The 22,714-nt window shown below is 41.8% G+C and overlaps 1 protein-coding gene across 7 annotated transcripts in view; it reads right to left on the bottom strand.

Annotated features, from left to right (window-relative positions):
* LOC133969206 (R3H domain-containing protein 2) overlaps positions 1-22,066 on the bottom strand; it is a 49,686-nt gene extending 27,620 nt beyond the window's left edge. For 6 of the 7 annotated variants that reach the window (XM_062405518.1, XM_062405554.1, XM_062405546.1 and 3 more), the window contains exons 1-5: positions 21,796-22,066; positions 21,370-21,425; positions 2,094-2,252; positions 1,754-1,975; positions 706-747 (exon numbers count right to left, since the gene is read on the bottom strand). In XM_062405518.1, coding sequence (XP_062261502.1) covers positions 706-747; positions 1,754-1,912 — 201 coding nt within the window. In that variant the 5' untranslated portion in view covers positions 1,913-1,975; positions 2,094-2,252; positions 21,370-21,425; positions 21,796-22,066. The other variant, XM_062405527.1, reaches the window with a different exon arrangement.
* Between the last annotated feature and the right edge of the window lie 648 nt (positions 22,067-22,714).

Here is a 22,714-nt window from a genome sequence, read left to right as displayed (position 1 = left end):
ATAAGCGGATGAAAATGAGATGAGATGAGAGATGGACAGATGGATTGATGGACAGGGGGAGTCTAAAAGTCTGAAACCACTTTACAGTCTTTACGACTAAACGTACATACAAGGCTAAGACTTTTTATTTTATGTAGTATTATGTTTTCCAATTATTTTCTAACGGTTTAGTTGGCTTAAAATTTCAACTGCATTATTAAATGCAAAGTTGCTTTAATGTGTTCAAAGCCGATGGCAACACTTTAATGCATATTTAAATTATTGCGTATCCAAACTGTTGACTGACTAGGAATTTACACAGACCAGTGCGCAGAAGACCTGAGTGTAAAACAAGACAAGTTGAGCTGAGAGAATGTAGTGTGTACAGTTTGTCTTTGCTGATGTTCATACAGTCACTTGAGGAATTCTTCCATCTGCACTGTTGGCAGAAGACATCGGCTCTTCTCTTTAACAGCCTCAGTGAGGTCACCATGACATGCCTACATCAAGCCATCTCATGGGACTTAAGATTTTAAGCCAATAAGCAGAGGGGAGTCCACTTTAGTTGAGAGGATTAAAACGTTAATAATGAGAGGTCAAAAATAACCATGCAAACCACCAGGGGGGTTATTTCAGGAAGCTGGATTATTGGAAGTTAGTAGGGTTACTTGCACAAAGATGATTACCTTCGAAACGGTAACCAAAACAAACATGCAACTTATTTACCTTGGGCCTTTTCCTGCCATGGCTATGGTTAGGACCTCGTTTCTGCAAAAGATAGTTGTTATTTCAGTAATCTTAGTTAAAAGGTGCATATTAAATACAGATAATTCTCTACCTATGTGTTTAGAGCCTGGCTGATATAAGCCCATCACAGATATACTAATAATGGTTCATATTTTGTCCAATATGTGACAATATTAATTCTCTTAACAGAAAGTAATGGAACAACTTTGAAAATAAATAAACAGAGTAGTCTTTAAAAAAGTGAAAATAGGCTTTGTGACAAATTTTGTGCATACACTTTCCAATGCCTAGCCTCCACTGTGAACACTGTATATATCTAAATGGGTATTCTAACATGTTTGTTAAAGAATGCATTTGCATTAAACTGATTTCAGAAGGGTGTTACTGTAGTGTACATGTATACAAACCGAACATTTTGATTACTAATTCGAGGTACAACATTAGCGAAGGACCACATGTGCTGTAGGCTAGTGTTCATAGCTTCCGCAGACAAACAGGAGTGTGAAGACCCTCCCTCCTAATTTAAGTCTGTGTGTGAACACTTCAGCGTCTTAGTAACTATAATGTCGACGGACAAGACAAGTTGGTCATACAAAAGCCGACATAGCATAACTGCTGCGGATTTGTAGCTGGTAGCAGATTGACCATGCTGACTCGTTTGAAACGACCAGCCCTTTATAAACCTGTTCTACACATTGGAGGCATTGTAAGTACCAGGAAAGTCACCCTCTCTGCAAACAATGTGGTGGTTGTTAATTATTTTGAAGGGAAAAAAATAACACATATATTTAACAATACATTACAATGTGTTTCTACAGTAACATATAGAAAATGTACCGAGCCGTGACCTCAAAACCGAGGAACGTACTGAACCGTGATTGTTGTGTACCGTAACACCCCTAGATTTTAGGTTGTGAAAACATCAATAACACAGAAAATAATCATCTGGCAAAAGAAGAAATAAGTCTTAAAAGAGTTTCTAGCTAAGACGTTATGTAAATAAGAAAAAAAGTATGTCTATAGCCACCTGTGCATCCTGTAAGGAGCTATCCTCGGGCTCCAGGCCCTCCCCTGTCCCCTCCTTAGTGCCCTGTGGTTGAGGGGAGGTCTTGCCTCGACTGCAGGGCTCGATGAGAAGCCCACTCTCTCCCTCCTGCTTGATGTCTGTTGTCAGGCTCACCGACATCTTCTTAGGGGAGGGGGGAGGGTGGGAGTAGGGGAGGGGGTTGGGTGGAGGACCCAGGAGTGGCTGATAGAAAAGAGGCAAGAAAAAATTACACACCAATCATCTGTGGCATTTGAAAATGAGAAGGCAGAGAGAGCACATTCCGTATATGTGTGCGACAGTTTGCTACTATACTAACTACCTGTAGGTGGTACCAGATCTGTGCTGGATTCTGTACAGTGAGTCTGGATGGGAACCACACACAGGAATAAGAGGGGAACCCACTAAGGTAGGGCACTGGTCAGGGCTGCAGCAGGGGGCAAAGCAACGTCCATAGCAAGCCTTAGCTCTCGGGTTGGAGCTGTGAGGAACACACAGAAGAAAAATGTCATGTTAAACCTTTTTATATAAAAATGACAAATTGACTTACATTATTGCCCATTACAGTGTGTTTAAATAATAAGATGCCTGATTTGGGGGAAATTTTTCAGAGAAAATCTCTCAGCTAAATCTCTTGCGTAGTGATTTCAGTGCATTCAATTTTACCAATGTGGACAGGGATTTGCCCCAAAAAACAAATATCAAGGTTTACAGGATATCACAGTAAAACAACATGCACATGTGATAAAGAGCATCAATATTCACAGCAATAGGGTGAACTGAAAAGACAGCTGTCAGATAAGGGGGAGTGGCACAAAAACAAGCCAGCCACCACGTCAGCAGTCCTCTGAGGGCTCTCTCTTTTCTCTCCCTCCGGCTCAGTGCAGCAGCATGGTCTGTCCTCCTGTCAGGAGCCCCGGACACCAAAAGCAGAAGAGGAAGACACGGATGACGTCATGTTTCACACACTGAGTGACTCATCACTGCTGCTGCCACTGCTGCTCATTCTGGCAGGGAGGGGGACAAAGAGCTGAAAGCCCAGAGCCCACTGGAACACAGGGCGTGCATATCTGCACATTGGATCAGGTTTAACCTCCCCAATTGCTAAATTGCTTGTTATTTGACAACTTAATGTTTAAAATGCACGTTTCTACAGTGAGAGCATCACTCTTCGTGGATGGGGAATTCCTTTTTATCTGAGAAACGATGAGCTAAAAGGGTGTTTTTTCACTATAACTCACCATGCAGAAAAAATAATAGGAGTTTATTTAACAAAACTGGAGACAGTGCAAACCAAAGAAGAGCTGCACAATTATAACCTAACTTCAAGGAATAGCGATGCACTTATTTGAATCAGAAATGAGTCCAATACAATTTTATCTTCTTACTAAAGAATCACTCTAATAATCGAATACGGTTCACTGGGCCTTATGAGTCAGATTTGGTTCAACATACAACATACATCACCTGCAAGCTATATTATCATCAACAAGCTACAAATTACAGCCACAACTACAATCATCATATACTTATCATTACTATGTATTCTTTTTCCCAAATCCTTCTAAATGATATCATTAAACCTATTTTCCCACATGCATCAAAGCAGAAACTCTTAGGTCTTAGGCCCTATAGCCATTCCCATAAAGAGACAGTCAACACAGATTAACAACAATCCATGGGTCTGATAATCCTATATTATGTAGTATAAACAGTAGGATGAAAAGTACATGTCTAATCCCATACACATGTATAAGTGCATGGCACAGCTAGATGAAAAGTAAATGTGCATAAATCTAGGCATCAGAAGCATGATTGTCAGTTTGAATGCATGCAGCATGGATGAGAGCCATTCATGCATGTCCCCGCCTGTGCGGCAGTGCCCTGCTGTGTGCCGTGCTGCGGGATAGATAAGAGATGACTGAACAAATGAGGCAGGGATTCCCACAGTGGGGGAGACCCAGGCAATGCAGCAGCAACGCGTCATCAGCAGCTTTACACCACATCACTGACCAGGACACCCACATGCCCCAACCCCCACTCTCATACAGGGCTACCATACAGCAGCAGAGCGCAGAGCCACAATATCGACTGTGGGCAGACACAAAAACGTCTGATTCAGTCACTTCAAAATAATCTCTTTTTTTCTTGCTCACACATATTCAGTGTGTTTTCTTGGACAAAAAGAATGAATGGGTTTGGATTGGAGAGCAAAGATAGTCATTCATTTCAAGTGCCATTCTCATATTTGAGCAGACTAATGTCCGTGAAACCTCACTCTAAAGCCAAGTCTTAACCTAAAAAGCAGTCTCTACCTGTTCGGGCATCAATTTCTGTCCTCATGTCGAGTCGGTTAGTGTATTCAGGTTGAAGTCCCCCAGTGAAGAATAAAAACACTCCCCCCTCCACGCACAGGCCCACAGCGTTGCCAAGGAGATGGTAACGTCATTCGCAACTGCTGCCATTTGTGTGAGAGCAAGTACCAGCGCGAAGGGCAGAGAGAAGAGAGATATTGCACTGTGCATAGACTGCAAGGGATGGAAAACAGAAGCAGAGAGAGGAGGGCAAGATAAAAACAGAAACTACGTGCCATTTCTTTTACTTTCAGGCAATCATAGCCTGTGGTGGAAACAACAATGTGAATTCCCAGTCATCCAGGTCATGGGATATCAAGTGGGACAAAGTCCAATTAGAGCAGCTGAACTGATAAATCCTCTCAAATGAGGAATGAAGCCTCTTCAAACCCTTTACAATGAATCGTGTTAACATTAGGAAAAGAATACAAATATAAGTCCCCTAATTATTCTTTGTGCTGACAAAAAAATGAAAATGTAAGTTCTGGCTTTAGGACTGGTAAAAACAAAAACTAAAAACATTCACAGTCTCTTAGGGTCCATCCAGTTTTTGATTGACAATGTGTCAAACTATAGGCATTGCAGACTAAACAACTATAACACCACCAGCAGCAGCACTGAGTGTCCCAGTTCAGTCACTGTGTTGTTGGGCCTGATGTTGACCTCTCTCTGGCAACTGTCTACATCAACACACGTGGCTGCAGACATGCAGGGAATATGATTCACTGAGGACTCAAGCCAGTTACATCATAGCTAGGGCTGAACGATTAATTTCATTTGCGATAAAATCGCGATTTGATAAAACGCGATTTTCTAATCGCAGCGTGCGCGATTAAAACGTGCGAAAGAGAGTAGGGCACTGGGCTGCTGTCCTCATCCGCAGCAAGAGTGCCGCGGGACCACAAAACTCCTCTGATCCAGAAGATAGCGAAGCAAGCCTGCATCACCTACAGGGTTGTAAAGTCTTCGGCCAACGTGGCGGACTCACAGAGTGAGTTCATGCCGCTGCTGACCGCGGTGCGGGCAGCGGACCTGAAAATCACTCCGCGGAAAAGCAAGCCGTGCTCCGGGGCGGCGGGGCTCCAACGCCCCCCGGTCACCTACATGCACATCTGCAAGACGGTGGTGTTCAGCATGGGGGGGTTCCTGTTGAGGCCCGGCGCCTCCATACCGCTGAACGACCACCCGGACATGAACGGGAATCTACGGAGCTGCTGATCCGCAAGGTGGCCCGCCGCATCCGCGGACACAGAGCTTAAACTGCTGCTGCTCCACTGACTATAACAACGCCGCTTTCCAACACTTAAAAATAAATTCAATGTGGAAGTAATCCAAGTATTCAGAATACGTTACTCAAATTGGTTGGGCATGTATTCTGTAACGGAATACGTTTTCAAACTTCCCAACACTGGAAATGTTACTGACTTGGGAGCAGTAAGACACCTACAATAAAAAAAGAAAGTGCAATCCTTGTGTTTATACAATGACTTTGATTAAATTACTTAAATGCACACTGATTTGTTTTTCTTGTTGCTGTAATGAGCAGTTAAATAAATGTATCTAATATTGTGTTGGTCATATTTAAATCATTCATTTCGTTTTTTTTGGGAGAAAAAAAATCGCATATTAAATCGCAATCGCAATTTTGGGGGAAAAAAATCGCAATTAGATTATTTCCCCAAATCATTCAGCCCTAATCATAGCAAAAGAGGTCATAAAACCACGTCGACAAGTTAGTTTAACACAGCAGAAAAGAGATGCTCTGATCAGGCATTTAAGACCAAATAACCAATTTTATGTTTAGGGCTGGAGATAAACTTGCTTTTTTTTTTTTAACCAGCTGTAGAAAGTACAGCTGTGATAAGGACTTGCACAGCAGAAGCTATCAATTTGACTCAGGAAACACAAGGCAGCCATTACACACACATGTGTAATGAAAGTACTTAAGTACATCTGCGGTAGTAAGAATAATCCAAAAAACAACCCACGGGTAAGAAAACAGATGGGCCACAATATCACCATCATCCCCTATAGCTGTCATGCTATGCAGGGCACCCTGACCCATTTCACGCACGCACGCATTCATTCATTCATTCAGGTATGACATCACTGTCAAAATTATCTGCTCCAGGTCAAGCTGGGTCAAGGTCCCAGCAATAGTTAGCAGCGGGGCAAGCCCAAGAAATGGCAAGAATTCTACTGCATGCTAATTGGTGAGAGCAGAGAGCTTGTCTATATCAAGCACTGGTTCCAATTAATTATCTAGACTGTGGCAGCCCCGTCACAGGTTGATTTGTCCTGCCACAAAATGATCCAAAACGTTTTAAAAATTCGCACAATAACAATAGAACGGTTTAATTTCTTTTATTCACTTTATCTGATATCTGTGAGGCTCTGCAGTTTTTCTCTATCATACAATAATTAAAAGGGAAGACCTTTGATTTTGTACCTGACAAGAGCCAATTGATAACGATATGATGAAAATCATTGAGATTAAAATAAAATTGCAGTAAGGTAAGCACACAAAAGAGAACAACACAATTATCAGTGGGTTGTCGTGAGGGTATGCAGTGCCTACAGTAAAAAATAGGTTACAGCAAAGATACAATGCAGATGGACAGAGGGTTCCTCATTGCATTCACACGCTTGTTTCTTCCTACCCAGTTGTTTCTCGTTATTGACAGCCACAACGCAAGCAAACAGAATGAGCACTTTGTATTTTGTGTGAGTAATGAATGAAAGCTGCTACTATTACTTTATTTCATTCACCGCATTTCAACTTCCATAATGGAGAAGCATGCGTAGCAGATCTGTCGCTCCATTTTCGCTGCAGAGCCTGAATGAAAGATGAAGGTGAATGGAAGCACACGACTGTGCAAACCGGATTGAGCGAACGTACAAACCCACAGACAGCAATGGGAGAGACATACACACGCAGCTCGACCCAATTCAGCTCCACTGAATTCAGCCACACACTTGCCCATTTGACGTCAGAGAGAACCCATTTCACAAAAGGCAGCAAGGTTATGTCTTCCCAGAGTAGAGGCTGATGTGTGTAGTAATGGTAGAGTTTGTGCAAGCTCAATGGCTACACATATTATAGATCAGCAGCGCTTGCAGTATGTAGGTACCAGTGTTTGTCTGTGTCAGAGAGGATTCCCCTTTGCGTCGATTACACCCCAAAGAAAGGGGGGCGAGGGGGCTGCCATAGCACTGGGGAAAAGTACAGGGAACCGACCCAGTAGTTGACATATGTATACATGCATCAATGTCCAGCAGACACAAATACACTCTGGAATACTGTGCATATTTTATGCCATGAGCCATGTAAAAATGATTAAGATTAGTCCATGGCTGAGAGCACAGGCAGGAAACCTGATGACGAAAGGAAAACCAAACACAGATGAAGAGGAGATGAATGGTCAAATGAAGCGGAAGACAGGGTTTCTCATTTTCCATCTACGTCTCTCTATGTCCTTATCCTTGCCACCCCCACTCTCTCTTTCTCAGTGAGGATACCCCTTCCTGCCTTCTGCCCCCTCCACATCAATATCTCTCTCTCCATCCACCCACTTTGAAGTGTTAGCTCTCTGTCTCTCCCCCTCTCTCTTTTTTTCTTCCTCTTTTAATGTGTCTTCTTAAATTGTCAGGCCTGCTGCTGACGCCATCCTCCTCCACTCAGCCTACCCACTCAGTCCTGTGGGACGAGCTATGACTCATTCTCTCCCTCCTTCCCTCCCCTTCCTCCCTAGTTACCTAGCTCTACCTTTCTCTAGCTCTCTCCAAGTCTCCCTGTCTTTCTCTATTGCTCTCACTAGTTACAATCTATGTATAGTTCTCTGCTGCGTGGTGTGGAAACATACAGAAGCTGCATGAACAGAACAAATCTGAATAAAAACAGCAAGAACATGAGAAGAAGTGGGTGATTGAGAGAAAGTGTGTTGGCCAAGTGAATGACAGTTTCCTGTCTGCACAATGAACGAATGCCAGTGGAGAGAGGGGAGCCTGATCTTGAGGGTATTATTGATGAATGTGAGAGTCCTGTAAATATGGGTGAGGGAGCAAAATATGGAATTCCATTTGGGCAAAAATGAAAATACAAGAAATAAGATTTATGAAATACTCACAATAATCTAGGGCTGGGCAATTAACTGAAAATTAATCGAACATACATTTATAACCTCTAACCAACTTAATCTTGTTGCGGTTAACACTTTCTCTAATGAGTGCATACCAGAACTGTTGTGTTTCCGCTTAGTTCATTTTGCAGCGGTGGCCCAGGTACCTTGTATCGTGTTGTATTACCATACCGCAAATCCTCCCTCCTCCCTCCCCCGCTGACCTGCGCTCACTTTACACATTTACAATAAACCCTAACACGAATTAGTAGATATTAGAACACATACAGTACTGAAGTTTACTTTGTGTTTGTTTGATTTGCTCGAGAGTTTATGAGACACGTATTTGAACACATAGAAAAAAACGAGACAAGATGTGACGCACACAGCCAGGATATCACGGTTAAAGCGGCTAGAACGATACAGATTCAAGATCCGACACCAATCAAGTGAAAAGTATGAGCAGTTTGCGCATCACAGCTTCTCCGTCAACCTGGCGTATCAAAGAATGTAACTTCGAAATCACTGCTTCTTAAAGCAGTTCTATTTTGGTCTCAGTTATTTTACCATACAGACATTAAAATATTTTTCAGAGTAATGTTATTAAATTAATATATTAATTTGCCCCGTTTTTGTTTCACGTTTTTATTAATTTCCAGTTTTATCTCCCCTTATTGACCAACGTGCACACACACATTCACAGACACCACCCCGACTGGCTGGCTGTGTGTTAGTGCCCCACCGATACTGTAATGGAGCTGAGATAATAGACAAACACAACATGTCAGTTTCTTAGGCGGCTGGCTTTTCATTTCTAGAAGTTGTAAATAAGAGCTAAAAGCCATTAACAGCTGTTTCTATGTGCCTCCCCCCGCTCTGACAGAGAGTGACAAGTTCTGCTCATTTGTTTGTATTAGACTGCAATAGTTTATGTTAGTGTATGTGCATATATACGATATATGTAGATAAATAAATGAATGTGGGGTAGTGGCGCTGTTTTTCCTTCTCAAGGACTGAGGTAATGTGTGAAAGATTCAGCCTCCTTAACTTGAACTCCTGAAATAAAATAAAAAACTGTCAAAATGAACCTAGGTGGCGGCTTTTCAACCTAATGTATTTATCAGCTCCTTTTGTTGTGAGATGGGGAGCAGCAGAGGAGAGAGCACGAGAAGGTAGGAGAGGGAAAAAAAGAGAACTGAGAAAGATGGAGCAAGGGGTGGCTAGTGAGAGAGGAAAAAACTTCTCAATGATGAAACAATCTGTGCTGTTAAGCGATTGGACCAGACCTCCACCAATGGGAGAAACAGCTCCATGGCAACAGGCTCTGTCACCATGAGAAAAGCAGCCATATCCCTCAACACCCCCATATTTTTCTCTTCTTTTCTCTCTCACGACCCCCCTCCTTTCCCCAATTATAAGGCTGAGTGTATTTATCACTTGGTACTCACATTAACACAATTGAACAGCACGAATAAACACACAAAACACACAGCAGTATCATGTGTCAGTCCCACAGACACAACAAACGTACACACATGTGACCAAACAAGGCTTACAGATGTACACACAGGCAAACAGACTTAATGGGGCTTACAATGTGATTAAATTGTGAGACATTCTCACACAGTTATTTAAATTTGGTGATGACTCCCCTCACACACTGGTTGACTGCAGACATTTCTGATCCTCTCCATCCTGATGAGAGCAGTGACTAACTATCAGGTCTGGTGGAGCTGATCCTTGAACTAAACAGATTGAGCTCACAGACACAGGAACAGACCTCCAGAATAAGAAAGTGGGCCCCGGCAGATAGAGAGAGGCTGTTTGTCCCTCACAGTCCCAGACATGCATATGCACAAGGTGAACTCAGTATACACCAGGCAGTATCATTTCTGGGTACCAACCGAGCCTTACTGGCTTATACTAGCTTTGCAGGCTAATGCTAGCTGATATGGAGAGTTTAATCACAGGACTAAGTCCTAACGTTTGAGTTTCACAATAAAACTTTACTGGAAGTATAATAATAGTAGACTGGTCCTTCACTACTGCCACGTTCAATCAACTGTAGATGCTATGCTGGCAGTGCATGATGAGAGTTGAAGCCTCCCAGAAGCAGTAGGACATGGTCAGGTAGGCTAAAACCTGAATTTGTTGGCTGCTGCATGGCAGACGCATACGCCAGGTCTATATTGAGTGGGCTAAATATGGGTAAACATTTTTAAACATGTGATCATTACAATGAGATAATGATTAAATTAAATTACAATATTGATTGTATACATATTGCCATCTACTAATTAACTGTGTTGATGTTTGCCATGAAAAATCCATTTCATTTCAATCCAGGAAATTATATTCTACCATCTTATAAGGGTATGAATCTGTACTCATTTTACATACAGATCATTAAAATACAGAAATTTTTGATAATTTTCATAATTGTTTTTATTGGTCAGTAAACACTGTGGAATGGTAGACTTTTTAATGACCGGTAATCTTGAGCTTCCCACAACCTGAACTTCTTTTCTTAGTTTCAACTACATTTAGCATAACAAAAGCACTGAATAAAAGATATTAAAACGTGGGACAAGCGGGAAAAAGGTCAGAATTTTTATGTCCTCCAATTTGGGTTTTGACATCTTATTACTCTACAATTGTCCCCCTTGATTTTTGTTGGTAATCATCAAAAAAAAACTACTCAGGACACCGAAGTCCCATAAAGAACGACTAAGACACTATGTTAATTTCAAAATCTTCAGTAAAGTGGACTGTAGATTGATACAGACTCAATCAGCAGTTGTTCTGGCACAATCAAGTGTGATCGATGATCTACTGGACACTATTTTTGGAAAAAGAAACAAATGAAGACAGCACTCGAGAAACAGACTAATGGCAACATCTTCATCTTTAGAGGGTGAGGTCAGTGGACTCAGGTGCAATGGCACACATCCAAGGACTTCTCTGTAAACAGTAATAAACTTTCCACTATACCGCTAGAGGAGGAAGTGTAACCTAGGGCTGTGCATGTGCTCACATGCACAAGAGCATGCAATTTGCTGTCATGCGCAGCAAAGACCAAGTGACAGGTCACAAAGAGTGCAGGTGTTAAACCTTCCTTCTAAAAACGGCATGCCCCTGGCGGGAAAGCGCACAGCTACAGTTGAGACTATGACAAGTTCTGCCTGCCTGCAAAGACAGTAAAACTTAACGGATGTTTTGATGGCCAATCAACGCAGAGGGAGTTCTTCTAGGGCTATCGATGGAGAGAGGGAAGGACTGAAAAAGAGAGGGAGAAAGAACCAGAGCAAGACAAAGGGCACTAAAACAGTTCTAAAATGAACCAATGGAGCAAGATACTAAGTTAGCGACACCTTAGCCTAAAAATGCAACTTTTTATGAGAAAAAAAAGCTTAATCTGATGCAACTTCTTCCAATTTTCTTTGTGTTCAACAATGACTTATATCCCAAAAAAATGTATAAACAGTTTTTGAGTGGCCTTCAAATTCATGGATTTATAAGTCAGACTGAACTTCCTGGATCATGTATCATCCTTCAACCGGTGACTGTAGGAAAATACTGAAGCCATTGCTGCCCTTTGAAATTATTTTTTAATTCAGCTCTATTTTTGGTCTGAACATTCCCTAAGTGACCTAGAGAAACTTCTATCTACGTGATGGAAAATATGCTTTTAGCTATAGAATGAGTATATCTTAAATAATGCACTGGCAAACTGTTAAATATGTCCAGATTAGGGCTGGGCAATATGAGCTGCATGCACACAAAATGTTGGACTTTTTTTTCAATGTTCTCAAATACGTTTCACCTACACTTTAGAGAGAATCAAACAAAGTTTATAAATGTCGGTTTGATACATTTTCGGTTAATTGCTCTGCACTAGTCCAGAGTGTGACCAGTATCCTCTGTGATCTGCACAAACACCTCCATTTGCCTCAGCCACACAAAATAACAGCTGGCTGGCTGGACTGCCAAAACAGTGATGGACGCTTGAGTACCAGCTGAACCCGGAAGTTAGGCATCCAGCCAGTCAACCAGCAAGGCTGTCTCTGCTGGGCCAGCAGAAAGTGTGGTCTCTTACAATGTGGCTTGTGCACTCCAGAACAGCAAGCAGGAAGGCAACATGCCAGTCATTCAGACATCCATCCAGCCAACATCCAGCTAACCAACACACAGCTCTACCACCCAGCATCCCATTTCATCTCATCTTCGGCGTTTCTCCTCCCTCCTTTGGTCCATAGGGATATAGGCATCTAATTATAGTTGCTTCAAATCCTGTAGGCCAAAGAACCACAGGTCAGGGTCTGAAAACCAAACGCATGCCCGAAACACGATCTTACCCTCTATCACACACCAGATGAGATCTGTGGAAGTTGTCAATAAAAGCAGAAAAAGCAGCCATCATAAAATGAAGTTAAAACCATTACAGACAAAAAAAATGGCCTCTGCCCGTTATGTATTACCATTACACCAAGCAGGAGGTGACTGCAATGTTCCAATACCGACGACAGTGTGCTAAAATAGAAAAAAGGGGGATGATGAAAGGTCTGCTATTGGATGTATGAGCTGTGGACAAAAAATGACATGCATGCACAACTAAGTATGGCTAAGACTATATTTGAATACAGCTGTGTACATCTTTATCCGTATCTATCCATATCTCCTACTGCAAAATTTCCAGAGCCTACATTAAACACGTGCATATTTGACAAGAGTCCATAAGTCCTCTAATGGTTTGAAGATTCACAGTCAGCAAATGACAACATGTAATATGTATGGCAAATTAATAAAACTTCGCTAAATTTGATTTAAATTAATTTATTAGATGCTTTGGTCTCTACTCACCCATATCATCTGTGAGACGATGTCTGTACATGTCACTGGTGCAGCCCCAGCACAGATTAGGAGTGTTAATTAGAGAAACTGCACATGGCAGTGAGTCTCTAGATCACATAGCTGACCTGACAGCAGTGGCAGGTCAGCACCATGCAGCACTACTCCATCTGTTTACCTAAAGAAGCCAACCACTCCCAATACCTCCACCTGCCTAAGGATAGCAATGCATCTATCCCCACCTTCTTCTAGTTGTTCCTGCCTATCTGTCCCTTGAGCTCCTCATTCATCATCACGACCTTCTAATTATGTCAACAGCAACAACTAAACTTGTTCTAGTTAAGTATGTCCTCTCTCCTCCTCTCCTCTCAACTCTTCCAATGTTTCTTATTAAATGCCTAGACATTGTTAGTCATGATAACATTATAAAAATTGCATACAATATATTGCAACATTGCTTTGAATAACTGTGTACAGAGCTTTTCATAAGTATCTCACTGGCCGACTACTCATTGAAGAAGGGAGGCAGAACTTAAAGGAAGGCTTGTATAAGGGAATAGCCTGTATTTCTAATTCACTGTGTTTGAAAAGTATAATTAACCACATCTCAAATTCAAATGGCTGTTTACCATCTACTGCCCGGGGCAGCGCTAAAGTCTATGCTCCACAAACGAAAGCATAAGTACACGTACACATGCACTTTACCAGTGAAGCAGGTAACGCAAAGGTAACAATGTTCTTAACGTTACATTTTCTATTTATCGCCTACATAAGTCACAACAGGTTAACAATCTGGTAAATTAATTAAAATATGCAATAATTAAGATCTGTGTATGAGATTGAATAATGGCATTAGAATGTGCCCGAGACAATTAAATTTGGGATTTTCTGGCCAAATATTTTATCCCCAAGGAGGAAAATGACCCCAAAATAAACCTTCATTCTGCTCTGTGCCCTCTACAGCTGTTATCACTGCAGTTCTCTTCAGAATGTGCAGGACTAAACTTATAGAATTACTTAAAAGCTGGGGGATACACCAATACATTCATCAATCTACATTAACACCAATCTGCTAGTTTGAAGCAAGGCAGTGAAAAATTCCACTGAAAATAGACACAGAGTAAGAAGAGACTATGAGAAAGGGTGTGGGGGGGGTTAGGGTGGTACTTTCTTTATGAAGTTATCGAGGAGTATTCCGTCACCATTTCTTCTTCTGTGGTTATTAATCCAAACAAAAAATGTGTATGGATTTTTTACTAAAACAGCTCTGCGAAAGAAAGTGTGAACCTTTTGACTTAAAGGCAATTAGAGCAGAAGTTACTCCAGGGGTTGCTATAGATTTTTTTCCCACCTTTCCACTCCCTCTCATGCTTGCTTCTCTATTTTACTAGTCCTTTTCCCACGCACTGGTAATTAGAATGCAGGAGTGAGGCTGCAGGATCACCAACTACCTCAGGGGCCTAACTCCAAAGTCACAAACAATGAACAACAAATGTGATTGTCATGTGCACACACAACCTCTTCATGCGAGGGGATAGTGTATAATGTCCGTCATGGAAAGGCAGCTAGCTTTAGCAATCTCATCTAACAATGTACGTTTGTATTCTAAAAGGTAGAATAGCAGACATAAGGAAGAAAAACGCATTAGCTTTGGGAACCCCATACCAAATGAGCTTCTATCTAATTTGTGGGTTGCCATGGTTGTCGTTTCTCTCTTTTGTATTTCCAATTGACAAGAGGGTAGAATCATGGGGTCATTGATATTTTATGAGCCGACAACAAGCTAGTTGAATTAGGGTGTGTTCCTCACGACAGTGATGCATCTTGATTTATTGTAATGATGAAGGATGCACACCCATGTGCACAAACAGCCAGTCATTACATAAACAGCCCATATTCAACACAATACATATCGTGGCCGAGGGAACAAAAGAGAAAATAAAAAGGAAGTGATGAGGATTGAGAGTGTGATTTTGCAAGGCTCGAACCATCAAATCACATGTGAGGGATCCCTCACATATTTCTCTCTCTGAGGTTTCTACATTCTTTTTACCCTGCTAAAAGGTTTTTTTAGTAATTTTTCCTTACTCTTGTTGAGCGTTAAGGACAGATGATGTCACACCATGTTAAAGCCCTATGAGACTAATTGTGATTTGTGAATGTGGGCTATACAAATACAATTTGATTGATTGAAAAGAGAGGAAGAGGATAAGCCAGGTCTTCTAAACCTGAAACAGTGCTGAAGCCATGAGGAAGGCTTGCTATTTATAGGAACAGATTTTTTATTCAAGAGGTCTCTGCTGTTGTGCTTTCTCTCAGGCTTGCGCTGCCTCTCTATCACCTCCACTCTCTATGTTCCTGTACATTGTTTGCAGCTAACCGAGGGAAAAAAACTTTCATACGCAGGAGTTTAATGTCTTTAGAGATCCAAAGACAACTCTAACATGTTATTTATTCTTTAATTGTCATCGCATATTCCGTCATATTGCTTCTTCAAGCCGAGAGGATCGTTGAGGATAAACTTCACGGTATCTTAACACAGGACTTCCAACATGCCTTATGTAAGCCCATAGGGTGTCCTTTTTTCTTTTTTAACTGTACACCTCCCTCCTTCCCTCCTCAGTATGACAGTGTTGCAGAGCAATGCCTACTTCCGAGTGACACTCCACCCACACCAGGCCACCTCCTCCCCTCCCTCTTCTCACACAAGGACACAGTGGAAGGGAATTCCTTATTACCTCAGCATTTGCCTCACGAAACATTAAACCATCACAAATCAGACACCATCTCTCAGCCTGTAATGTGTAAAATCCATCTACGCAACACATATCTAGGTTCTCCATCCAGCTGATAAAATATGTTGCAGTTATACAAGTAGAAACTGTAATGATAATGGAATAAGATCTCAGCAAGCCCTGTGATCACACTTTTAGCAGAGTTATTAGGGTATCGTTAAATAAATGACAGGAGTTTAACAAAGGGCTATGATAACATGCAGCTACTAAAGCAGCAATGTTTTCACATTATACCAAATGTCCAGAGCTGTGAAAGGCATAACCACAGGCTACATCTCACCTACACACAGACACACGGCGACACACACACAGCACATGCTTACTGTATTTAGAGCTCAGCTCCGTGGATATCCAGCCAAGTCGGATCAGGTGTCTCACAGAAAAAAGCACATTATCGCAGAAGAAGCAGCAGCAGGACCAGAAGCAGCTCTGGACCAAGACAACGCTGACATTAGTTTTATCTTGCTAGGTAGTACAGATGAATAAATTCCATTTCCTCCACCATGTAAACAGCTGAGTTTCAGGAGTGTTTCACTCTATCACTTTCTTCAGCTCATTCTACTCTCTCCATCGTCACGCTCCGTTTCCTGTCTGTCGTAATCAAAGGCTCTGTCTGTGTTGATGGGTTTCATGTAGAAATGGTGAGGAACACTATTTTGACTGCACCCTTTCTTTTTCTGAATGAAGCACAAGCGGTAAAGGGAAAATGTAAGCCTCGCTTGCTGGCTGGCTCCCTCTCTCTCCTGCTCTCATGCTATCATGCGCACAGTTCGCACCGCTCCCTTCTCCTCCAACCCTCTCTTCTGTGTGGATTCTCTCCCTCTCTCTCCCTCTCTTACATATCTTGTTTGCTCTCTGATTCTGTGTAACAATATAATTGCAATGACAGCCAACCCAGGGCTTGCAAGAACCCCAGCTGTTTAAAGGGCTGCTTGGATCAGCCAGTATGTCACTTGGCACAACAGCAGGATACTTTTAAGAGAGACTACCGTTAATAGATCTATTCTTCCACGAGCATAATTTCAAATTTGGTATCCTTAAAAAAAGGAAAGAACGATACAAGGCTCCATCCGCCGACGGACAGAATAGCCCAGGTCACCATTCATCTGTCTATTTCATGGGAATGTATGAGGACATTATCTATAGACAGTGTCAGGACAAACCTCGCTTAAGGTAGTGACAGCTATTGGAGAAACAGAGCACTGCTACAATGGTGAAAGTGTAAAAATATTGAAACATCAGGGTTTTGAAGGGAAGCTGGAGGGGGAATATAATAAAACCACCTCATTAGCTAGGAAAAACCTTTATCCCACAAGATGATGTATTTGCATCTTCTGCCTGTAGCCCCCTCACTGCAAACGTCAGCTGAAAGATGCAGTGGAGGCAGTCAAAAGTTCAGAATCAAAGGAAATGTCAGTAGGGAACTCTACATGAGGTGGCTGAAGTCCAGGGATGTCTGCCTCACACATAGCTGACTTTTTGAGATTTAAACGTGAGACCAGGCTTTATTAGGCACTTAGCAAAATATGTTGCTGTTACACAGCTTTCCAGCTTCGACTTATTTACGCAAACATATCCAGAGTAGTCTTCATTAGTGCAATCAGTCTATGCATAAATTAATTAATTCATAATTTACCATTGCATTGAATTTCCATTAAAATATATGATAAATAAGATGATGGGATCTAATAGGATAAGCATGACAATCTTTAAATACTTATTTACAAGGACATTAAAATGCCATAGTCAGTCTGGCAATTATGTTAAATGGAGCAAATCTTAGATTTGTCTCTTTACAATAAATGAGACAATGTTCACGAAACAGCCGTTTTAAAAAGGTGCAACGTAAGTAAAGATATTATGTTGTTAGCATTGTCACCTCACAGCAAGATTGTGATTTGTGAAACCTTCACAGAATGTAGCAGGTACAGAATATTGATCGATTGACAGATGGACGGAAACTTTAGCAGAAGACTATTTTCTGTGGTCAATCCATTCTATTAAGGCTAATTTATGCTTCGCTTAACAGGAACGGACTGGCCATATTTGTGCACAACTTCTGAAAGCATATGGACGCAGATGAAAGACAAAATCAGTACCTCCAGAAATTGTTGGGCACTGGAGCCAAAAGTTCAAGTGAGGCGACAATAGAACACAAGGAAATCATTTTAACAATGGCACTTGAACTTTTTACTTTTTCTACTTTGCCTTGGCAAATGGACAAACTAGCCGCCTTTGCCCTTTTCTTGAGTGGTACATAATCAAAACTTCCTGCACTTTTGCCACGTTTGTCGTTGTCAGAAATTCTCAACACTGTACTTTTGACATTACTTAACCACCATGACAACGCATGACGCACAGAAGTATGTGGGTAGTTATGGTAACATCATTTGAAATGGACAAATCTTTTTTTCGTATGAAAATACCTAGCCATGTTTAAATGAAAAAAGAAAAACAATGACTGCAATTGTAGGTTGGCCTGTTAGTCTCACACTGACCCCATGATTGGAATAAATGGGAAAGCAAACACTAATGGCACCTAATGCCTCAATCCAAGTCCAACAGCTTCTGCATCTGGGCAGCCATGTGGTCTCTTACATTACAGCAAGAGAAGACATTATAGGGCTTAGTAGAAAGGCAGAGAACAGGGATGAGCTGAGCAAGGATCAGTGGCCAGAGATATCACAGATAAACCGTTCGTGAGCAGTTACCTGACAAGGTGCTTTAGTCACTACAAGCATCATATAACTGAGTTAAAGCTATTAGGAAACACTGGGAAATAGTTCTTACCTCCACCAAGGAGGTAATGTTTCCTCCCCTGTCCGTTTGTTCCTTGGTTTGTAATGCATGGTTTTCCCCAAAACTTGGTGGAAGCATGGGGTTTGGATCAGGAAACAACCCTTTCAATTTTGGTGCAGATCCCAATCATGATGAAGGACTTTTATTTAATTTGTTTCAGTTTCTTTAACATCTGGGGCCTTTCTTTAACATATTCACAATTGTCCCAGGGAATAATTCATGGATCTTGTGTTTAAAATCTGGCACATTTAGTGAACCAGATATCTATGCATTTGTGAAATGTTCAGGTGGTTTAAATTTAAGGGGACTGTTGGCCCAACAGTGTTGGGCCTCGGCAGAGGTATGTGCTCTATTGAGTGCCATTCTAGTTTACATGGAAAATATGGAAACAACAGATGTAATACATGGAAATACATGGAAATAACTAGTTTCTTAATGGACTTTGGATCAGGCGTAAGTTAAATGAAGCCTGTTTTGGCCCGAACGTTTTAATAAAATAGGCTTCTTGTAAGGCAAGTAATAAATCTATACCTGAAAACAAAACAAAACAGATGCTTTGTCAACCCCTGCTGGAACCCTGTGATACAATGGTGAATTTCAACATGTGACAATTTTTTTCTGTTTTCTCTTCCTTTGAACCGCCGTGCGAAAACCCTCCAGGTTTGCAGCAATGAGTCCGAAGTCACTCACGCACCTATATCCAATCTGAGGCCAGACTAACTGCCAAGACAACCAGTCCCCTCCCTCCTGCTTTGATCAATAATTTACATCAAAAGCTAGCAATGAACGATAGATATGGAAGCAGAAGATTGAAAACGGGGAAAAACATTAAGAGAATAGCAGCTCGGAAAACAAAGAGAACATGGAAAGGAGAGGGACAAATGAAGATAGAGACATGGAGATACAGGAGTGTTTAAGAGAAGAGAGAGATAGGAGCAGCAGCAACAGCACAGTGCTTGGTGCTCCGGCAGAGATCTATAAATAGCTCTTCAAATCTCTCTAGAAAAAGCCACTCTTCTGCTTCTGCAGCTGCAAACAGAGATTCAGAGACAGAGGCAGATATGGATACCTGGCTAACAAATAAACGCACTGATCATGTCTTTCTGGATAATCGCTGACTTTTATCTGCCTGTAAAATATAGTAATAAAACCACTGTCACCGTTTTGGCTTGTATAAATACTTAATCATATGATATAGAGTAAACGCAAGTAGATTAACTCCAACATATAAAATCACGCGTTCTACAGGTGTATGGAGCATGAAGAAAGTTCATGTATCCTGCAACAAAAAAAAGAATTCCTGATAACTATTAAATATCAAACGTTCTTCAACTATTTGATTTTAAAAAAAAATGACATTTGACAATTTTATATGTTCTATAATGTCAAGATTGAAAGATAGAGGAAATGAAGGAGAAACAGCTCTGATACTACATCTTTCTCATTGCTGCCCTTAGCAACAGCAGACTGTTGATTCAATGACTCACCTCCATGAGATCGTACTATAGATTTTCTCAATGATACTTCATTACACCACTAAGTGGACTTAGTACACATTTTATATAAAGATGGAGTATACCATTTCTTTAAATCTGAAAATGTTCAGTAGAGGGAGCCCCTTAACCTATCCTTGGTCTCACTGAGAACAGTTAAATATATTATGATAGTTTCAAGACAATCTCATCATCAAACGTGACTATGTTGACAGTCCATGCCTGCCATTTGCCAATTTGTTTGACATCTCATGCATGTGAATATTTAAGTTTTCAGACACACATGCAGTTTTCCCAGAGCAGATGTTTGAATCTCGGCCCTGACAGTCTTCGCTGTGATCCCACCTTGTTTGACTGAACAGTCTGTCTTACTGTCTATTTTCGGCCCAAGTGTGAAAAAGAAGTGCTAAAGACAAGAAGGAGCGGTGACCGTCCATTCCATATTGTTAGACAAATCCTATTTCGAATGCGAGTCCTCTTCAGCTGAGCTTTCAGAAACTATGGATTAGAATACAGAACGAGTAAGAGGCGTGTTTCTCCTTCATGTTGATAGATTATGGAATAATTTAGCCTCACAAAGGGAACAAGAAAGATATTACCTCAGTTTGGAGGGGGGCAAAGGATTGTTCAATGTATTAGAACACAATGCAGCCTCAACTTTAATTGAACAGTGCAATAAACAAAGCCTAGGTGTGTAGTGTAATTCTTTTTTTGACTAATTTTACAAATCAGCTCACTTAGATTCAGCCTCAAACCCCAGACCATTCAATCAACATTACAAAAATACAGACCCTTGGGATTGATAAGGTCCAGTTATTGGTTATTACATCTGTTGTACAAACACATACGTCCTCTAACACCTTGTTGTCACCAGCTGAATGAAGAGGGGGGTTGCTGTAAGAACAATTGCAATGGCCAGCTACAAACAATTTCCAATCACTCCATTCAGATTCGACCCATATAATCAATTATCCCCGATCCCCAGAGGCAGGCATTCCTTCCCCGAGTTATCTTCGTACCGTCTCGGTTCAGATTAGACGGATAAACATGCTACCGTGGCCATTCTCGAGTCAGGCATGGAGATCCCGGACTTTAAAGATGGTGCTTAACGTTACGTTACATTGCAACTAAAAAGATCACGGTATCATGGATTTCACATCGTCTCCAAGTCACCGCGGAGGTTCAGCTCACCGTGTCGCTGGCCGTGGGTCTCGGTGTCCGGGTGGAAAAATCCCGTCAAGGTCTATCTGTAGGGGAACATATGGAAGTGTGGTCAGAGCCGTGGCTGAGCAGTTGACTGAAAATATTAGCCTTGCCTACGCGCTAACAATACCTAGCTCAAGGCTTTAGCTCGCTTCCCCCGGCGAGTATAATTAGCCACCTACAGCACCTAGCCTGGCTAATGTTAACCAGCTAGCTAGCGCTTTCCTTCCAGTGTGTGCTAGCTAACTAGCGACAACAAAAAACCCGGAATTCTCCACACAACTAGCGAGTCAACAAAGCGGCGTATGTTCACAGTGAAGCGAACCCTGCTGTAAATCCCCCCCGACGCTGTCAGGTCTCGAAATGTAGCAGGTGCTAGCTAGTGGGAGTTAGCTAGCTCTGCGAATGACTTACCGATGCTAATGTAATGGTGCTGCTAGCTTGACTCGGTTCACTGCGACCCCGACTGTCAAAATAGCGCCGCGTGAGGGGAGAGCGCTGAAGAGCCGTGCAGCGACTCTGTCAGAGAGAGTGTGTGTCTGTCTCTGTGTGTGTGTGGTAGACGGTAACACAGCTGAGGGACAACAACCGAGCGGACAAACAATAAGCGCACACAACTGAAAGGGGAAAATAAGAAACAAAACGCTTCTCGCCTCCGACTTGTGTGAGTGAGTATCGCGGCGTCACTTTTTTTTCCTTGACACCCCCCACCCCCCTCCTTTACCAACAGTTTACGTCAGCGACGTACTTCTCAGGCGCAAGGAGACGTCCAGGATTCCTGTTTACACACCGTCAAACTATCACTGACAAGACGAAGGTGTGTCACCGAGATGCCAAAGAGAGTGTCTGTGTTTGTGTCTCCACTGCTGGAGACTGTAGATGCTGGTTCGTTTAGATGCTTCATACGTCAGTGTAGGGCCCGATTTCCCATGTGGCCCACTTTGTAGGGTGCTTCTACGCCACTGCACTTCAGAGGAGGATCACTACATTTAGTGGCTACAAGTGCCTTTTCTGATTAAACATGGGGTCGCTTCATTAAAATAATTTGCAGTATCATAGATTCGACCTCCTCTAATTACAATAATTAAAGATAAATTGTGTAAGATTAATGTGAAAGGGATCTAATTGCAGAAACTGACTATAAAACAATCCCAGTGATGTTTCCACTAGGATTGTTCCATCTAAACTGTAAGACTGGTTGTTTTATGTACCCCAGTCTGAAACACAGGTAGCAGCATGAATCTCTGCTTGTGTGGCTGACATTTCTCAGTGGATGTCCGCACACCACTTAGAAAAAATCCACCTTGACAAGACCATGCTACCTCTCCTTCCA

The sequence above is a fragment of the Platichthys flesus genome, chromosome 2 (assembly GCF_949316205.1).
Source record: "Platichthys flesus chromosome 2, fPlaFle2.1, whole genome shotgun sequence".
In the NCBI taxonomy this organism is placed as follows: domain Eukaryota; kingdom Metazoa; phylum Chordata; class Actinopteri; order Pleuronectiformes; family Pleuronectidae; genus Platichthys; species Platichthys flesus.
The sequence above is the reverse complement of the archived record's forward strand: the minus strand, read 5'-3'. Positions and strand labels throughout refer to the sequence as shown.